At 38.3% G+C, this 17,846-nt stretch overlaps 3 protein-coding genes across 6 annotated transcripts; 2 read left to right on the top strand and 1 right to left on the bottom strand.

Annotated features, from left to right (window-relative positions):
* Positions 1-690: 690 nt before the first annotated feature.
* Positions 691-9,573, bottom strand: maff (MAF bZIP transcription factor F). The gene is made up of 3 exons (XM_086064623.1): positions 9,333-9,573; positions 5,231-5,325; positions 691-3,754 (listed from the first exon to the last, which is right to left on the bottom strand). Exons 2-3 carry the CDS (start codon positions 5,261-5,263, stop codon positions 3,311-3,313), a joined length of 477 nt encoding a protein of 158 aa, XP_085920749.1. The 5' UTR covers positions 5,264-5,325; positions 9,333-9,573; the 3' UTR covers positions 691-3,310.
* A 2,050-nt stretch (positions 9,574-11,623) lies between these two features.
* Positions 11,624-13,414, top strand: tomm22 (translocase of outer mitochondrial membrane 22 homolog (yeast)). The gene is made up of 4 exons (XM_086064624.1): positions 11,624-11,937; positions 12,252-12,370; positions 12,463-12,580; positions 12,825-13,414. The coding sequence occupies exons 1-4, from the start codon at positions 11,839-11,841 to the stop codon at positions 12,897-12,899; spliced, it is 411 nt and encodes a 136-aa protein (XP_085920750.1). The 5' UTR covers positions 11,624-11,838; the 3' UTR covers positions 12,900-13,414.
* A 524-nt stretch (positions 13,415-13,938) lies between these two features.
* dmc1 (DNA meiotic recombinase 1) lies at positions 13,939-17,768 on the top strand. Of its 4 annotated transcripts, none has more exons than XM_086063986.1 (14): positions 13,939-14,001; positions 14,235-14,314; positions 14,479-14,523; positions 14,619-14,765; positions 14,857-14,924; positions 15,025-15,077; positions 15,306-15,347; positions 15,438-15,510; positions 15,623-15,714; positions 16,378-16,451; positions 16,541-16,655; positions 17,076-17,136; positions 17,220-17,336; positions 17,429-17,768. In XM_086063986.1, exons 2-14 carry the CDS (start codon positions 14,258-14,260, stop codon positions 17,496-17,498), a joined length of 1,014 nt encoding a protein of 337 aa, XP_085920112.1. In that variant the 5' UTR covers positions 13,939-14,001; positions 14,235-14,257; the 3' UTR covers positions 17,499-17,768. The 4 variants fall into 4 exon arrangements, with proteins under 4 accessions (XP_085920112.1, XP_085920111.1, XP_085920114.1 ...); XM_086063985.1 differs by having other exon boundaries at positions 14,842-14,924; XM_086063988.1 differs by lacking the exon at positions 15,306-15,347.
* The last annotated feature ends 78 nt before the right edge of the window (positions 17,769-17,846 follow it).

The following is a 17,846-nucleotide window of genomic DNA, read 5'->3' as shown; positions in this document are numbered from 1 at the left end:
GTCAGGACCTTCCCTGACACTTGTGTCAATTTAATTAAATTTTGTGCATGACAAACTTATTTTCATCTGAAGATGACTCAAAAGACTGGAGAAACTTCTGCGAACGTCAAACTGACGTCCAGTGAGTGCCTGAATGACTCATTGACTTTCCCTGCCAGTTGCAATGCTGGATATGTTCACCAGGGGGAGCCCTACCCATTTCATAAATAGACCCCGACGACACTGCAGCACACTCGAAGCACATTCTTATGTCATATCGTGGACACATTGATTCATATAAACACCTGTCGAGTCGCTCCTCGAGGTTTATGTGTGTTTGTCATCAGGAAATAGAAACCAGTAGGTCAGGCCTTCAGACACACGTGGATCATGTGACATTTTTATTTTCTGCTTTCCTGTTGTCATTACGAGAAGAGGAGCCATGCCCGCCTATTTTTAAATGATGACTAATGCTGACTGGGTAAAAAAAAAAAAGTTAAAATATTTTTCTTTTAACTTTATTATTTATTTTATCTTTCAGATTTAATGCACTTTTAAATAACATACTTACAAGTGACCAGTGATTTAAAAAAAATATATATATATTTAACTAAACAGTCTTCAATCGACCCCAGTTTATCTGATATGTACAACACATCCTGTACATAAAACCTCATCCGTCACTACTTGAGTCAACAACCACAAAAGCACAACATTTTTATGTACAATATGTACAACATTTATTATAATTAATATATAAAATAGATGATGTACTTCAATTTTCACAATAGAAAAAGTACAATAAATACAAAGACCATTTTTGTTTTGCAAGTATCACAAAACGTCCAGCACAATTTGACAAGAGGTGAGACATTGGAAATATAGATAAATGCTTTTTTTTAAAACCACAAATATTCATATAGCTAAATATAAGCTTCGTATATTTGAATTATTTTTTAACACAAGTCTAATTGTGTCACGACGTCTGCTCATGAACTAACATAATAATTATGACTCAACTCAATGCAGGTTTTTCAAGTGAATACGCTTGACACCTTCGTTTCCTTGTCCTTTCTTTTCCACTTTCTTTTTCCATCATTCATCAATCTCATTTCCTCATCTTCTCTTTCGCTATCTCTTTCTGCTCAGCCTCTCTCATTCCCCCCACATTAATAACATAAAAAAGAAACAAAAAATAATAATATCCCTCCAAGAATCCACTATGGCAAGCAGTGGCGGCAAATCCAGGTCAAGAAAATAAAAAGCCTGCCACCGTTTGGCTTTAGCTATTGATGCTAGTTAGCTAGCTAGCTAGAGCTAGCTCCCAGCTCTAGCTAGCTAGCACCTGAGGCTAAAGCCAAACGGTGGCGGGCTTTTTACTTTCCGGACCTGGATTTGCCGCCTCTGATGGCAAGAACACACGTGCACGAATCATCACACAGCAATATGGCCGTCGCCTTTTGAGCATATTTTTACATAGCTAATAATTCATCATTTCGTGAAGTAGGAATCGTTGTCACACAAATACAATTAGACATGAAAATACCCCCCCGACTATGGAAGTACTGAAAACAAACATAACATAACGTCACAGCACTCAGTTAGCTTGTCTTGTCAAAATATCTACTTTTTAAATACAAATAAAATATAGAATATATCTCTGATAAATGTCACTCAACACTTGCGTCTCGACGGCACGTACAAACGTTACAAATAAAGAACACGGAGAGAGGAATGTGTGCGCAGTGAGTCGCCGCGTCTTCAACTAAACGATGACCAACGTGCGTAGCGAACGTGTAGCAGAATCACAGTAGGAACCGTAGGACAAATAAGTTGTGTGCTATTTTAGCCAGGACAAAAAAATGTGATGGACGGTCAGCAGGTTGGGTTTGATACCTCCCACAAAGCACTGAAGGCACCGTGTTGGTGTACAAACCCTGAACATCAGTCATCCTCCAGCAGGAGTTCCAAATATTAATTATCCCCCGTAACAATTTCAACACATATTACGGGATACTTAAGCCTCCCACGACCCTGTTGTGCCATTGAGGGTAGCGATAGGCCGCTAACAAAACAAGCTGGAATGCAGAAGTTTGTTAAACTGTGGGGGAAACTTGACTATGAAGTTTTGGTGTGTGTTCTTTTGTTTTTTTGGTCGCGCTCCCAAAAAGCAGAAGCGGAGGAACCTTCGCCCTTTCGGTGGCATAACAGTGACACAGTCGGGTTGTGATTAAGCTGTCAACAGTAAGTCATGGATGTGGGATGCATTGCTATTAGCTAATGTACAGTACTATGGGAACGTTTTATGACCATGTTGCTTGTTTCGAAGTTTCTTCTTCCATGTGTGGAATTAAGCGGAATTTAATATAAAATATATATTTTCGCACAGTGGTTCTTAACCGTGATCCTTTCATACTTTGTCGAGCAAAAAAGAATGTGCAATAGGAATTCACATGCAAAACGGAACGTATGGCGTTCCACAGGGTTCAATTCCGGGGCCTCTGTTGTTTTCATTGTATGCATAATTCTGTAAATCCTTGAATAAAAAAAAAGAGTTTTAAATTAAAAAAAAAGTCACTTTATTTTTATAAATATTTAAAAAAAAAAATGCCATTTAACCCCCCCCAAAAAAAGTTTCCATTTTGCAGAAATTAGCATTAGAATTAAGCTAATTTTCATCATTATTCACAAATCTGTTTAAAACATTGGGAGAAAGAGCTTTTTGCAACATGGCCCTGGTTGAGCTTTTATACTCTGCTGGCCGTTTTTGTAATAACTACCATTGCTTCAAGCATTCTCTTCAGTTCAGAGGCTGCTTCTGTAGCTGCTCTAGCCCTAAAAAAACAACAACAACAACAACAACAACAACGTATAAATATGTCTCTGGGAGCATGGTAATATTTAAAATAGAACGTATTTATAAGTTTTTGGGAGCAAATGAGTTAAGGAAATAATGGATGCATTCCACTGAATTTTTTTTTTTATAATGTCAAAGAGTGTTACGGATGTGCCATCAACTCATTCACTGCCAATGACGGTTATGGACGTCAAAGTTCCATTTTAACTTGTCCGTGGTTTGACGAGACTTTCACACAGTACTGTACATTAGAAGTGCTAAGAAAAGAAATAATGAGCAAGCACTTACTGAGAAGACGCTCAGCTGGTCCTTGATGATGTCATACGCTAATGACTCCTGCGTGCGGGCGTAGCACTGATGTTTCGTATTATCCTACCAATGTTGTGTTCCATTGTGTGTACGTGTACGCGTGTGTGTGTGTGTGTGTGTGTGTCCGACACCCCCCCCCCCCCCCCCCCAGTTAGTTTACAGAGCCTAGGAAGACTCGTGGTCTCTCTGCGGCGGAGGTTGCGCCGGACTCTTGACGATGGTGATGACGGAGGCGGTGTTAAGGCGCGGCGCGGTGGCCAGCAGGTTCCCCCCGCCGGCCTCCAGACCCCTGGCGAACCTCTGCAACGCGGCCAGGCGCGCGCCCAAGCCCTCCAGCTCTTTCCTCATGCCGGCGTTCTCCGCCCCCAGCCGGTCCACCTCCCTCTGGAGCTCCATCTTCTGCTGCTCCAGGGCTTCGCGCTGGGACACCCGCTTGACCCGGCAGCTGGCGGCGTAGCCCCGGTTCTTCAAGGTGCGCCGGCGCTGCTTCAGCTTCTGGATCTCCTCGCGTGACATGCCGCGAAGGTGGAGGTTGAGCTCCCGCACCGTCAGCGACATGAGCTCGCTGTCGGACAGGAAGGGCACGTTCTCGCCGCATTCCTGCTTGACCTGAGCGAGTGGAAGGGTGATGACAGAAGAGGCGTTTCTTGTTAGCTTTAACTCATCAGCGTGGGTAGTTGATCACAATCAAGTGCTAGTTTAGCCTTTTCGCCTAATTTGGGTTACTTTTGTCATCAACGTTTTAAGTGTACACAACAGTCTAGAAAAGAAATGGATAGCCCAGTCTTTTGTAGTACAGTTATAATATTGTGTTTGTGGTTTATGAGTTAAGCAGTAAAATCCAACTGTTTTTGCTATCTATTTTCCTGTGATGTCATTTTCAGTCGACACGCGACAGTAAAAAGCAAAATGGCCGCCGCCTAAAATGCATCAAAACAGGTGGATTCTGTGGAACATGAATTAAGCAGCAAAATCCACCTGTTTTGATCCATTTCAGGGGCGGCCATTTTCCTGTGATGTCATTTTCAGTCGACAGTTAGAGGCAAAATGGCCACCACCTGAGGTGGATCACCACAGGTGAATTATGCTGCTTAATTCGTATTCCACAAACATTTTTCGATGATAAACAGGGTTTTACTAATTTTTAGCATTTAGAGTGTCTTATTTGAAAGGCAGTTTTTTTTATTGATTTTTTTTGTATAGCTTCTATAGTTCTGTAGTGCGCTACTTACACTAATAATGGGGCTACAATATCAGCTTTTTTTTCTTTTTTACACATTACAACATAAGACAAATAATAAAAGTCACCCCACCAACTGCCAAAAATGGGGAAAATGGACTGATTAAAAAGAAAAAAAACACAAAAAAACAAAGCTCCCCGAAAAAAATTATTCAGAAACACAGGGGGAAATGGTCAAATGTTTTCCTGTAATTCATACCTTTATTGTTGTAAGTATTAAAGAGGTTATTTTAGTCATTATCTGCTTCTTCTTTTTTTTATCAGCTGATTACTTGGTTGTTTAAACTCCTTCACTGCCATTGACGGTTATAGACGTCAAAAATTCATTTGAAATATTTCTATTAGTTTAACTTTTTTTTCACTTTTGTTAACAAGAGTATGAAAACCTAGAATTTTTAGTGATTATTAATGAGTTAACTAATGAAGTCATGCGATTAACTACGATTAAAAATTGTAATCGCCCCTAATTTTTAATAATCTTTTCTTTTCTTTTCTTTTTTTTTTTTTAAATCATGTCTGGTTTAAATTTTTGATTGTAATTAACTGCATGACTTCAATACTAATTTGTATATCTGTTCTAAATGTATAGTCATTTTTTTCTAGGTTTTCATACTCTTGTTAACAAAAATGGAAAAAAATTCAAACTAACAGAAATAGTTCAAATGAATTTTTGACGTCTATAGCCGTCAATGGCAGCGAATGAGTTAATTTTATTCTGCCAAATATCAGGATGGATATCGGCCTCCAAAAATTCCAAATAGGTTAGGCCCTTATTGAAAACTCTCACTATTGTGTTCATGACTAAACTGAATGCGTTCCCACTGTTTCTTGCTTGTGCGTGTTACCTTCAGGGCTTTGCTGTTTCTCTCTGTCGTCATGATCCCACTCTCCTCGGGTTTCCCCCCGCCCCCGACAACCAGTCAGCACAGATTCAGACACTCTGAAAAGAGACAAACAAGATTCAGATTATTATTATTTTTTTATTTTTTTTTAAAGGTAGGCGGTCACATGCGAGTCAGTACGTCACGTCGTTTTGGTTCTTCTGGCCTGACATTTACGTCCGCTCACAAGACCGCCGGTCATGCAAGGCAGAAGAAAAGGAGAAGCCGCACATCTCTCATTCTCTCCACGCACGCGCTCTTGTCTAATTCCCTGGTTTGATATCAGAGGGAGTTTTTGTGTGTGTGAAAGTGACAGGCCCCGTTTGTCTGTTGGTTTACGTGGTAAAGAGGAAGTTACAAAGGCATTTAGCCTTGTGCTTGCTCAAAGCAGGTGTCCTAAGCAACACTTCCTCCTGTCAACGCACTGCCAACCGTCCCGGGGCTTTCTTTTTTCTTTTTTTTGCCTGCTACTACACAAAACGGCAATTTTAGTGTGATACATTTTAAATCAAAATCGGCATGGGATTTAATGCAGCATGTAACTGTGCTACAAAATATATTATACTCACCAAAGCTTCTGATTGTAAAATTTCATTTAACAATATGGACTACTAGTAGTCGTGTGTTGCTTGTTGTTTCGTGGCCAACCAACCAGAGGGTCGGAAAAATTCTGATGTCATAAAGAGCTGACTGAGAGGACAAATCTGATTGGACTAAAAAAAAATTACCACATGCATGTTAAGCCTAAAGAAATGCTCCGAAATGAAAAGTTTTCATGGACCAAATAGTAACATTTGATTAAATTTGAGTGGGTTGAACTATTTCACATTATAGACGTATATCGGTGTTTGGCTTCTATTCACACTGTATGGCTTGCAAGTGAATTTATGTCTGTAAATGCTGTTTACAGGGCATGATGGTGGCTTAGTGGTACACTTCACTTAGGTGTAAAACTCTTCTTCATGAATTATGTATGGTTGTATTATACTGCCCCCTTGTGGCACAATATCAATGGGCATTGCAGGATGAACCATAAAGTACAACACAGATGAGTGTAAAGAGCAAATTAAAGAAGTAGTAAATCAACAAGAAGCCATAGGGCGATGCAAGAGTTAGGAAACAAAATGAAAAATAGCACAACATGCGAAACTAGAAGATTACAGCGGAAATTTTGAATGGGACTGTTGACTCAGCATTAGGGATGGCTCCGGACAATAATCTGGGGTACGTAATGCTTTGTCCAATATAGCCGCCGAACTGGAGACGTCAACAGGTGAGAATCCGGGGTGTACCTAATGTTTTGGCCAATACGGCCGCCCCATTGGAGACGTCTACAGATGAGAATCCGGGGTGTACCTAATGTTTTGGCCAATATCGCCGCCTAACTGGAGACGTCTACAGATGACAATCCGGGGTGTACCTATTAGTTTGGCAAATATGGCCGCCCCATTGGACACGTCTACAGATGAGAATCCGGGGTGTACCCAATGTTTAGTCCAATATGGCCGCCCCATTGGAAGCATCAACAGCCAAGATATGGAGTGTACCTAATGTTGTGACCACTGTTAGTGGTACTGCTTTGTACAAATACTACACTTTGTCGCTTTAACGTAAATAAAATAAACTGAGCTCAAACACACACCGAACACAAAACTCCTGCTTACATTAGCAGAAGTGCTTGTTTAACACTGCGACGTCTTTGAGCAGCTCCATTTAGAAACATTATCGTCATATCTAACATTTGTCCACAGAGGCGGTGTGTGACTTCCTACATTCCTCTTAAGGTCAGTTGTTTGAGTGGGTTGGGTGAGGGTCGGGGTGGGGCAGGGGGGGTGAGGGCCTGCAGTGTATGTCAGGTCACGATGACTTGAACTAGCGGTTTTATGTTGGGCTCAAAAAAGCCCGCAGGCTCATAGTGGCGGCGACAGTGTCTGCTGCATAGGGACAATACTTTCTTCCATTGTGTAGACAGGATTTTTTTTTTTTTTGGGCTCTCATGTTGAGCTGAGAAGGAAGTGTGCTGGGTGTGAAAGAATTGTCATTGCACACTTCCTGGTTGATGTTGACCTTCCGTTATTTAACTCAAAGCAACTTCGATCCTCCTGAACGATTAATATGTTTTTAATCGTGTAGCTAAATAAAGAACACACTTTCTACTAATGTACTTTGTTCAGTCAGAAAGACTCTGTATAATAATAATAAAAAACACATCATAAAAGCACTTGATGACTTGGGGCTGAGCATCTGACAGTTCCTGCCCAAGAAGAGCATCACAGTACAATCCCTCTTGTGTGGTATTGCTTAACTCATTCACTCATTTATTTAAACTATTTCTATTTAACTTTTTTTTCACTTTTGCTGTTTTTTATTGTATATTTAGAACAGATATAACATTTGTGATTTATCGTGAGTTACGATTAAAATTTTAATCGCCTGTTGCTTCTACTTTTTAATAAACGTTTTTTTTTTATGAATTCATGGCAGTGAATACGATTTATTTTGTGGTATTGCTTGATTGTTGTTTAGTTGTTTTTTAATCACTAAACAATAGCAAATATACAACAAACATTTAATAAGAAAAAATAATTAGGAAAAATAGTTGTAATACACTTTAATGCAAAATAAAATGTATTCCGATTAATGAATTAAAAAAATATTAAGTAGTGACAGCCCTCGATAAAAGTTTGATTAGTTTATTATTATTTATTATTACATTACTGAAACTGTGGTACATATTTTAGCAAAGGATCATGGAAGGTGACTGACATGATTTGCTTTTGAGGGCCATATAACACAATGTGATGGGCCAGATGTGGCCCCCGGGCCTTGAGTTTGAGACTTGTGCTCTAGTGGGATTCGTAATTTGGTTATCTAATTTTTTTTAACCCCATTCCATTTGTCGCTTCTTGTTAATGCAATAGGTTCTGATAAATAAACATCTCCAAAAATGGCGCCCCCTCAAGAAAAGGCCAATGAAACCAAATCTGATATGCAGACTCAGCGAAACCACAGGATGGAAGGCAGAAATTTATGAACACATGGGCATTGTCGGCTCAAGGGTTGTCCCTATGGAGGTGTATTCCACACTATTCATTTGCTTTTATTATATATTACATGATAAATAGACCTTATGAACAGGTTAGGTTATGACACTTTCACTTTCTTTTTTTGAAAAATAGCTCTCAGCTCATTTTTGCGTTTAACAGAAATGACCTATTGGTGGTTCGGTGTCAATTTAGACCACATTCCAGGCAGAAATGTCATTAGAGGCAGAAAGTTAATTAAGACAGCGATGTCGGTTTACAACGTGGGGTATGAAACGGTTACAGTATGAAAACGACAACGCTGCAATTTTGCATACAGTTGTTGGAATTCCCCTAAAAGTGTGGGGCGTGAAGTGGCCGCAACCGCATCGGCGTCCCAGCCGCTGGTGGCAAAAGCGTCGTTTCGTAAAGTCACGGTGATTCAGCAATACGCCATTCGCACCCGCTAAGAGCCAAACCGGCTAGGGCCAGTCAAAAAATCCAAGCAAAACTAGCCTCCGTTGCTATATTTGTCCCAAGACTACAGGATATCCGCGTATATGCTCGGCTAAAAATACTACCTAAGAAGGTCTGCTGCGTTTTACATGTAAGCTTACCGAACCCGAGAGCAACAAGTGAACGCAACGCCGCCACGCAACAGCGACAATTGCGTAAAACGTCCAAAATGCCAACTGGTATTATGGTAAACGACTAAATCATATTTTCATTGCCATATCCTATATATGGCAGATGAGCTGGTCATTTTTAGGGTAAAGGCTGTGGTAAACAAGCACAGCGGCTGCATTCGACATCCATTTTAGCATGACTATAAAAAAAAACGTGTTGTTATTATTACATGTGTTTAAACGCGTAGTTACGCCCAAAACGAAAATAGCGTGATTTAATATTACTATTTTTTATTATTAACAGGGGATACACAATCATCCACGCCGTTTTGATCATGCTAGTAATTCGAGCTGTTAGCATCATTAGCATCAGCGGTGTCGGCTACGAGAGATTAAAGTAAACAGCTGCCCACTCACTTGTCCTTGGCTTATTTGGCGAATTCCCGATGGTTACTGTTCCTCCGCTGTTGCGTTCTTGTTGTTACCGACTCGCATGCACCTCTCCGGCGGCGTCGTACTTCCGAAATGTGACGATTTCACCGCTGGCTCGAAGCGACTATGGCGACAAAATGTCAGTCCGCCTTTTCCCGGAATGACTTCGCTGCTCTCTGAGGTGGGATTCTTTCATTCATAAAAAAAAAAAAAAAACAAGCGACAATGACGTCAGGGCTAAAGAATGAGGGCGGAGTTACGCCCGCCCCCGCCGCGTACTCTGGGAGGATGTAAACAAGGAATCCCTGCGTCCCTCTTGCTACTCCCAGCGACAGCCTCCCACAAAAACAACAAGAATGGAAAAAAAAACCACTTCCTATTTGCAAAAACAGGGAAAGTCAAACATGCTATCATTTGGACAAGTGTTTAAGTAAATGTTGAGTAACGTGTTAGTTAATATATTACAGATTGTTATCGTTTTGGTCATGCTTGTCACATGTAGTGGACAGATATAGGCCACATTCGTATACGGTAAAAAAAATCAAATAATATATATATATATATTATTATTATTATTTTCAAACAACAAATTCACAGTACAGCACTTAATTATGTTGCACTTTATGATTCAGCACTTCAAGACTATAATTTGATGACACAGCACTTTGTATTTTGTACTCTGTGTTTATATGTTGCTTTATGTGATTTTAACTTTGTTGTGTAGTTTTATTTTGGGGGGGACTATAGATGGAAACTAGCATAGTGCTAACTGCTAAATCTAGTGCAGCCATCTTTTTAATGTTACTGCACATTGTCCTTGAAATAAACTTTTTTTTAAAGTTAAATGTATGCGTGTGTAATGTAAGGCCATTCACGGCCTACTCTGAGCATTGACATTATTAGTTAATAAGAGTCCTGTAATGTTTGTTACATTAATTTTGCAGATTTTCTCTAAAATTGTTTAGTTAAAATGTTGTTTTTAAAATATAATTTAATAATTGGTTCATTGATTTATTGTAAATATATACTTTATTTTGTAAATATTGAAATAGGACGCATTAAGATAGATATTTTCACATTGTTTATTTCACAAATTTAAAATGTAAAATAAAATATATATATATATATTTTTTACTCATATTTTTCATTAATATTTAATAGTACATTTACGATGGGCGAGTACCGATACCAGCCTTATTTCAAGGTATTTGTACTTGTGACGGTGGTTAATACCAGAATCGCCCGTCCGCTCGTGGTCGTTTTATGATCAGGAACTATAAATTAGAACAATAGAAATTTTCAAGAAAAAATGCTATATTGGAATACTGTATTTATGTCTTTCTTTAAAATAATCTGTCATTGTTTTATGTATCAAAAGTACTAGTGGTATCGGTACTTGGTATCGGTGACTACTCAAGGGCTCGTACTGGTATCAGTCTGAAAAAAGTGGTATCAAACATCCCTAAAATTTACCAATATTAGTAAAATAATCAGATTTTCAGTATGTATGATTATTTTTACTTGTATCTGTCTAAATGTTTAAAAATAAAGAGAATATTAAAATTAACAAGTTCATAAAATAAAGTAAATGCACCAATAGTAAAATAGGACATTTACATATTTAATTAAAAAATAGAAATAAATAAAAATGCATGACTGTAAGAAAAAACATTTAGATATTTTACAAACGAGTTTTAAATAAATAAAATACAGTAGTAAAATAAACGCATGTAAGTAGCTATTGTTTATTATCATATACACATTTACAGAGTTTATTTTACTATTTTTAAATAATAAATACGTTTTAATCAAACTTTCTTAGAGTAAATACATTTTAATCAAAAATATTTTACAGGAAATGGCTAAATTAATGGAACCAATATTTCAGGACACTAATGACAATATAAATGCTCTGTGAATAGTACTGTATTGTGTATCATACCCTTCCCATCCTAGACTGACATAGCTGCATTTATAATGCATTATTATGTAGAGTTATGTAGGCTACACTTTGTGACATATTCATAAACTGTTCCTTGTTCAGAGTACTGGTTACACTCATGCACTTTAAATGTCAACCAAGTTTGAAGTTTAAACGTATTTTTTTGGATCCCTGCTCATCCAATGTTCCCAGAAGAGAACTTGGTAAGCGAAAACAAGTTATTTTTGGTCAGTTCAAAACAAAGTCAGTGGTTACATTAAGAAACCCAAACGCTAGAGGGCGGTACTTAATCTACGCGAAGTACCAAATGACCCCTGTCAGGTGACGTCACTTAACCCCGACGTTCCCACGCGCATGCGTTACGCCGGTGACCTCAGACTTGAATTGATGCACGCGTGCTAGCATTAGCAGGGTTTTTTTAGGAGCAACTTGGCAGTTGTTTAAAATACTGTAATTTAGCAATAGACGTTGTTGCATTGTCTGTCCATCTTAATTCTTGTGCGCTGCTTGACCGACGAGACATTCTCGCACCGGGACAGAAGCGAAGTCATGGCCGGAATCGAGGAGCTTTCCCCGGCTGCGGGCCCGGTGGCTACCCGGCCCCCGGAGGACGAAATTGACGACGACGAGGACGACGATGATGATGATGTTAGTTCCCAATAATTCCGTTGTGCCCTAAACATGTTTAATTTGTTGTCTATTAAGCATCAAGTTGTATTTATTTGTTTAGTGTTTTTAGCTAAAACAGCAGTAACGCTGTAGTAAACCTAGCAAACTAGCTTGCTTCTTGAGGAGAGTCAGCCGGTTAGATAAGGAAGCGTTACCGGCACATCCAATCCCAGAAAGTTGATACAGACCTAAATTGTTATTTAATTAAGGAGCATTTATTTGTTCTGTTTGTCATTATACGCCAGTGGCATAGTTGGATGAATGATGGCTCAGTTGATGTGTTTTTGTTCTAGTTTGATGAGACCATGGTGGAGAGGTTGTGGGGCCTGACAGAGATGTTTCCAGACACAGTTCGCACAGCTGCTGAATTCTCAGCACAGTGCTCGGTCTCACTGGCCAAGAAGTTTTACAGGTAAAGATACATTTGCTAACTGGTCTATCTTTGTATCCGTCCTTCAATTTTCACATTTAAATTGGGACACTTCTCATCTTTTCTCGTTGTAGTTTTTCTCGCTCGGCCCTCTGGGTGGGAACGACTTCCTTCATGATCCTGGTGTTGCCTGTGGTCTTTGAGACGGAGCGGCTACAGCTGGAGCAGCAGCAGTTACAGCAGCAGAGACAGGTGATTTGCTTATTGTAACATTTGTGTCCCATTTCAACATGACAACAAAATGGCTGAAAAAAGTTTGAGCACCATTGCATTAGATCATTTCAGGCTATTAACAGTTTTCAGCACCAAATTTGCCGTATTATAACAATTATTCCTATTCAACAAAATAATAATAATCTAGATTTGGATTCAGCAATAAAATATATCGATTGTTATCACCTCAAATGCGATTACCATACCAAACTTTTCTCCCCAGATCCTGTTGGGGCCCAACACCGGAATGTCTGGTGGGATGCCAGGCATGATGCCGGCAGCCCCGGGAAAGATCTGAGGAACATGCGTGGCCCACTTCAAGCCTGAGATCTGCTGCCACAATAATGCTGGGCTGGCGGCCGCAAGGGGAGACAGAGCGACCGCGAAGAAACACAAAGAACTGCTTTAACAACAAAAAAGAGGCTTGAGCTTCTTTTTCACCAGTCATGCAACCTTTCGGTCACTCCATCACTCTTGGCTCGTACCATCCAATGCTTAGAAGACGTCTTAGCATGTCTGTCTCACTGTCTCTCCTTCAACATCACACAGAGACTGATTTTCAGGGGCACCGCCTCCATCTTTTTATTTTATTTTTAATATATGTAAAAAATACGTATATCATCCTGAAAAAAAAGTTTGTCTGCTTTTTGTGTTTGAAAATGTATGTTTTCTGAATCATTCCTCCACTTGTTAGTGTAGGATATGTTTAAGTTCAGAGTGACACTGTAAGAGTCATGTGATAAGTGATATTACATTCAATATTTCTTTATAGGAAATAAACATCTCTCTAAAGCTTCTGTTGAGATAAATGAGGCTCTCGTGTGTGTATGTGTGTTGCTTTTCTGTCACAGTTCAACTGAATCTTGTTATTGAAAGATCATTATATAGGAATTGGGTCAGTGTGTTGCTAGAAATATCATTTGCAGGTAATGTTAATTGGCTTTTAATACCAATTGCAAGCTTGTGTAGCTGTTCGAAAGCACTAAAATACAAAAATATTTGTTACAGGTACGTTAACTATAATTAGCAACAACTAGGAATTGAGTTATCAAAAAAGCGCAATCATTGTAGCTAAAATTATCTCTTGTTCACCATACGTGTCTATTGTTACATTACTTTTTGAGTAATAATGGGAATACCATAACTACAATCAAATCTAGTCTACTACTTGTACTGTCTATAATAACATACAAGTAGTTTATTCCACAATTTGAAAAACATATGCGGATGCTTTAACAGAAACTCAATCGGCCCCTACACCTGAACTCACCATTTGCTGTTTTCGGTGGCTCAACTCGTTATTAAGAAGGCGAAAATCCCATTTCACTTGAAACTATCATGACCAAGACTCCTTCCCGCCACTGACTTGACGGACGCGAAGCTTCACCAGGACTGAGAAGGTGTGCTACTTAATACAAACTTAATACATTCATTCATAGCTGCTTAAAACAGTTATATATACTGTTTTACATTTCTAACATTTACAGTACTTACTAGTAACACTTAGTTCGTCGTTAGACTTTTAAATACTGTACCAGCACTGTTATTAGCTAATTTCTGGAAATTAGCTTACCTCGGCTAAAGCTAGTTACGCTATGTTGGCTAACGTGAAATGTCCCCAAATTCCCACAAGGTTGTGACCACGTAGCATTCACAATGAAAGTCTCAGAGGATCAAGTTGTTGAAGACAATGCTTCCTTTCAAGATGAGGAGGTAAAAAACAATTTCACTTTTCAAGCTTTTTGACTAATCAGAAACCAGCACTACATGAGCTAATGTTATCTAAAGAAGCTATGTCGTTAATTTCCTTCGCATAACAAATGAACATTCTGGCAAAGAAAACCAGTCCAACATTCACTTTGACTTCCAACAAACAGGATTCCTTTTTCCAAGACATAGACCTTCTCCAAAAGCATGGGATAGTAAGTGACTACAATGAATTCAAATTTGATCACTAAACCATTGTCTAAATTGGAAACCATTTCCTCTAACCTCCTCTTCTCATTTGTCACCACAGAATATGGCAGACATAAAAAAGCTCAAGACTGTGGGCATCTGCACTGTTAAAGGAATCCAAATGACAACTCGCAAGGCTTTGTGCAACATTAAGGGGTTGTCAGAAGCAAAAGTGGAAAAAATCAAGGAGGCCGCCGGGAAAATGCTGGTAAAAATCACTAGTTACTATGTCATACACTATTGGTGTGATTTTTCAACTTTTTAGATCATTCTTGTCCTCATAGAGTGTTGGTTTCCAGACTGCCTTTGAGTACAGTGCCAAGAGGAAGCACGTTTTCCACATCACAACTGGGAGTCAGGAGTTTGAGTTAAGATGTTACTTTGTATTGTATTGAGTTGTAATTTAATGAAGCAAATATGTTTGGTATGGGAATTGGGTCACAAACTTGCTATTTGTGGTTTTGCAGTAAACTGTTGGGTGGAGGAATGGAGAGTATGGCTATCACAGAAGCCTTTGGAGGTGACATATTGTCCTTATATATATATATATATATATATATATATATATATATATATATATATATATATATATATATATATTAAAAATCGATTTGGCTGATTATTGAATCGATATGAGAATTGTGGTCTGTAATATTGCGATATATTGCCGAATCAATTTTTTTAACACCCCTAATATATATATATATATATATATGTACTGTGGTTAAAATGTGATATTATCCTGCAGAGTTTCGTACAGGAAAAACACAACTTTCCCACACACTCTGCGGTATGTCACATATAACAAAATAAAATAAAAAAACATGGACACTATATCAAGTAATACAGTCCATTCTCCACAATGTTGTTTTTGTCCCAGTCACTGCTCAGCTGCCAGGACAAGATGGCTACTCAGGCGGGAAGGTCATCTTTATCGACACAGAGAACACTTTGTATCCTCGCGCTGATGAGACCATATTAACAGGAGCACAATTTTGTTCACGTTTTGTTTGAGTGTGTTTCTTCCTTCTCTTTTGTTTCTATTACCCTTAATGTCTATTGTAGTCGCCCGGATAGACTGAGAGACATTGCCGAGAGGTTTAATGTGGACCACGATGCCGTCCTTGACAACGTTCTTTATGCCAGGGCCTATACTAGTAAAAATATGCATCACAAATGCTGTACATGAAGAATATGTATTTGAAGGAATTCGTTTTGATGTTTGGAAATATTATCAATACATTTGTAATCTTAACTCATTCACTGCCATTAACGGCTATCGACGTCAAAAATTCATTTAAACTATTTCTATTAGTTTAACAATTTTCCCACTTTTGTTAAGAGTTTGAAAACCTAGATTTTTTGGGTATTAGAACAGATATAACATTTGTGATTAATCGTGAGTTGACCAGTGAAGTCATGCGATTAATTATGTGTTTTTTTTATTAATCGCCTGACGCCCCAATTTTTTAAATAATATTTTCTTAAAAAAAGAAAAGATTATTAAAAAAATAAAATAATTAAAATTACTTAAAAAAAAAAAAGATGAAAAATTAGTAGCACCAGGCAATTAAAAGTTTTCGTAATTAATGGCATGACTTCACAATTTTATATCTGTTCTAAATAAAAATAAAAAATCTAGGTTTTCATACTCTTGTTAACAAAAATGGAAAATAAATGTTAAACTAATATAAAGTTCAAATTAATTTTTGACGACTATAGCTTTCAATGGCAGTGAATTAGTTAATTACAAGATTAAATGGCATGGGAACATACAAATAGGCAAGAATTAACAAGAGTCGTTTCTGCTGTTCCTTCAGGTGAACACCAGATGGAGCTATTGGACTTTGTAGCAGCTAAATTTCATGAGGAAGCTGGAGTGTTCAAGCTCTTGGTAAGGAAAACGTTCTTAATAAGTGATGGGTTTTATCATTTAATAACTTGAATAATAAAGTAGATATTTCTGGCATGTGTGCTCTTTAGATTATTGACTCCATCATGGCTCTGTTCAGAGTTGACTTCTCGGGCAGAGGTGAGTTGGCAGAGAGGCAGCAGAAACTGGCTCAGATGCTCTCCAGGCTGCAGAAGATCTCTGAAGGTCCGAACCAGCACTGTGGAGCTTTCATAAACATCTGGATGCTTACTAGTTGTTTTTTTTATCACTACAGTTTTGTTTATACTTCCAAGGATGTTCCAACTATCTCGAGAAGGAATTTAAGGGCTGCACTGATTTTTTTTTTAATGATAATAAAATATTACAGATTTATCAGTATTGTAATGTAACTGTCTTTGTCATTGCATGTCTTTTCTTTTTTTTTTAGAAATTCAGCCAGAATATCACTATGTACCCCGTTTAAGATGTTAAAAATCGTTACGCAAGTACTATATTCGGTTTAAAATGTTTAAAATTGGTATGTGTGTTCTCCACTTAAAGCATCAAAATGACAGGTGTTTTGTGTACTGAATATTGTTTAGGTACAAAAATGATATATATTAAGATATTTTTTTTCTTCCTTAGAGTACAATGTTGCTGTGTTTTTGACAAATCAAATGACTGCCGACCCTGGCGCAGGGATGACGTAAGGGATCACCTGTTTGCGCATTCTCATTTGGTAAAACACGTTTTGAGGAAGCAGTTTTGGTTTCATTCCCCCCATTTTAGATTCCAAGCCGATCCGAAGAAGCCGATCGGCGGGCACATCCTGGCCCACGCTTCCACCACAAGGTTGAGCTTGAGGAAGGGACGCGCTGAGATGAGAATTGCCAAAATATTTGACAGGTGTGAATCACTTTTATAACAAAGTCACAGATCATAACTTTTGATTCCACAACATATGTATCATTTTCGGTTTTCTTGCTTTGTTTTTGCAGCCCAGATATGCCTGAGAATGAGGCTACTTTTGCCATCACAGCTGGAGGAATTGCTGATGCTAAAGAGTGAAACATAAAAAGAAATAATACATTGTTAGCACAGTTAGCTGTTACTGTTTAGTAACATTATTGTTTTTACTACTGTGTTAATTCAGTTGACGTGACTTCCAAGGAGTTTCATATTTTTGTATTGCAATATAATATATATTAGCACATTTAGGACTATTTAATAATTCTGTTGCATGTTTTCAAGTGTATTTTTTCCATTTGCACTGTTAGTAGCATGTGACCTATTTAATATTTGACACAATAAAATAGAGATGGTCTCTCTTAAATGGGATATGCTCTACTCGTCCTACGTACAAATTCAAGGTACGTGGCTGAGCCCCGTCGTAAAGAGGATCACTGCTAGCAGGGT

Source organism: Leptonotus elevatus, chromosome 20 (assembly GCF_054856555.1).
Source record: "Leptonotus elevatus isolate MCC_2025b chromosome 20, RoL_Lele_1.0, whole genome shotgun sequence".
NCBI lineage: Eukaryota > Metazoa > Chordata > Actinopteri > Syngnathiformes > Syngnathidae > Leptonotus > Leptonotus elevatus.
The sequence above is the reverse complement of the archived record's forward strand: the minus strand, read 5'-3'. Positions and strand labels throughout refer to the sequence as shown.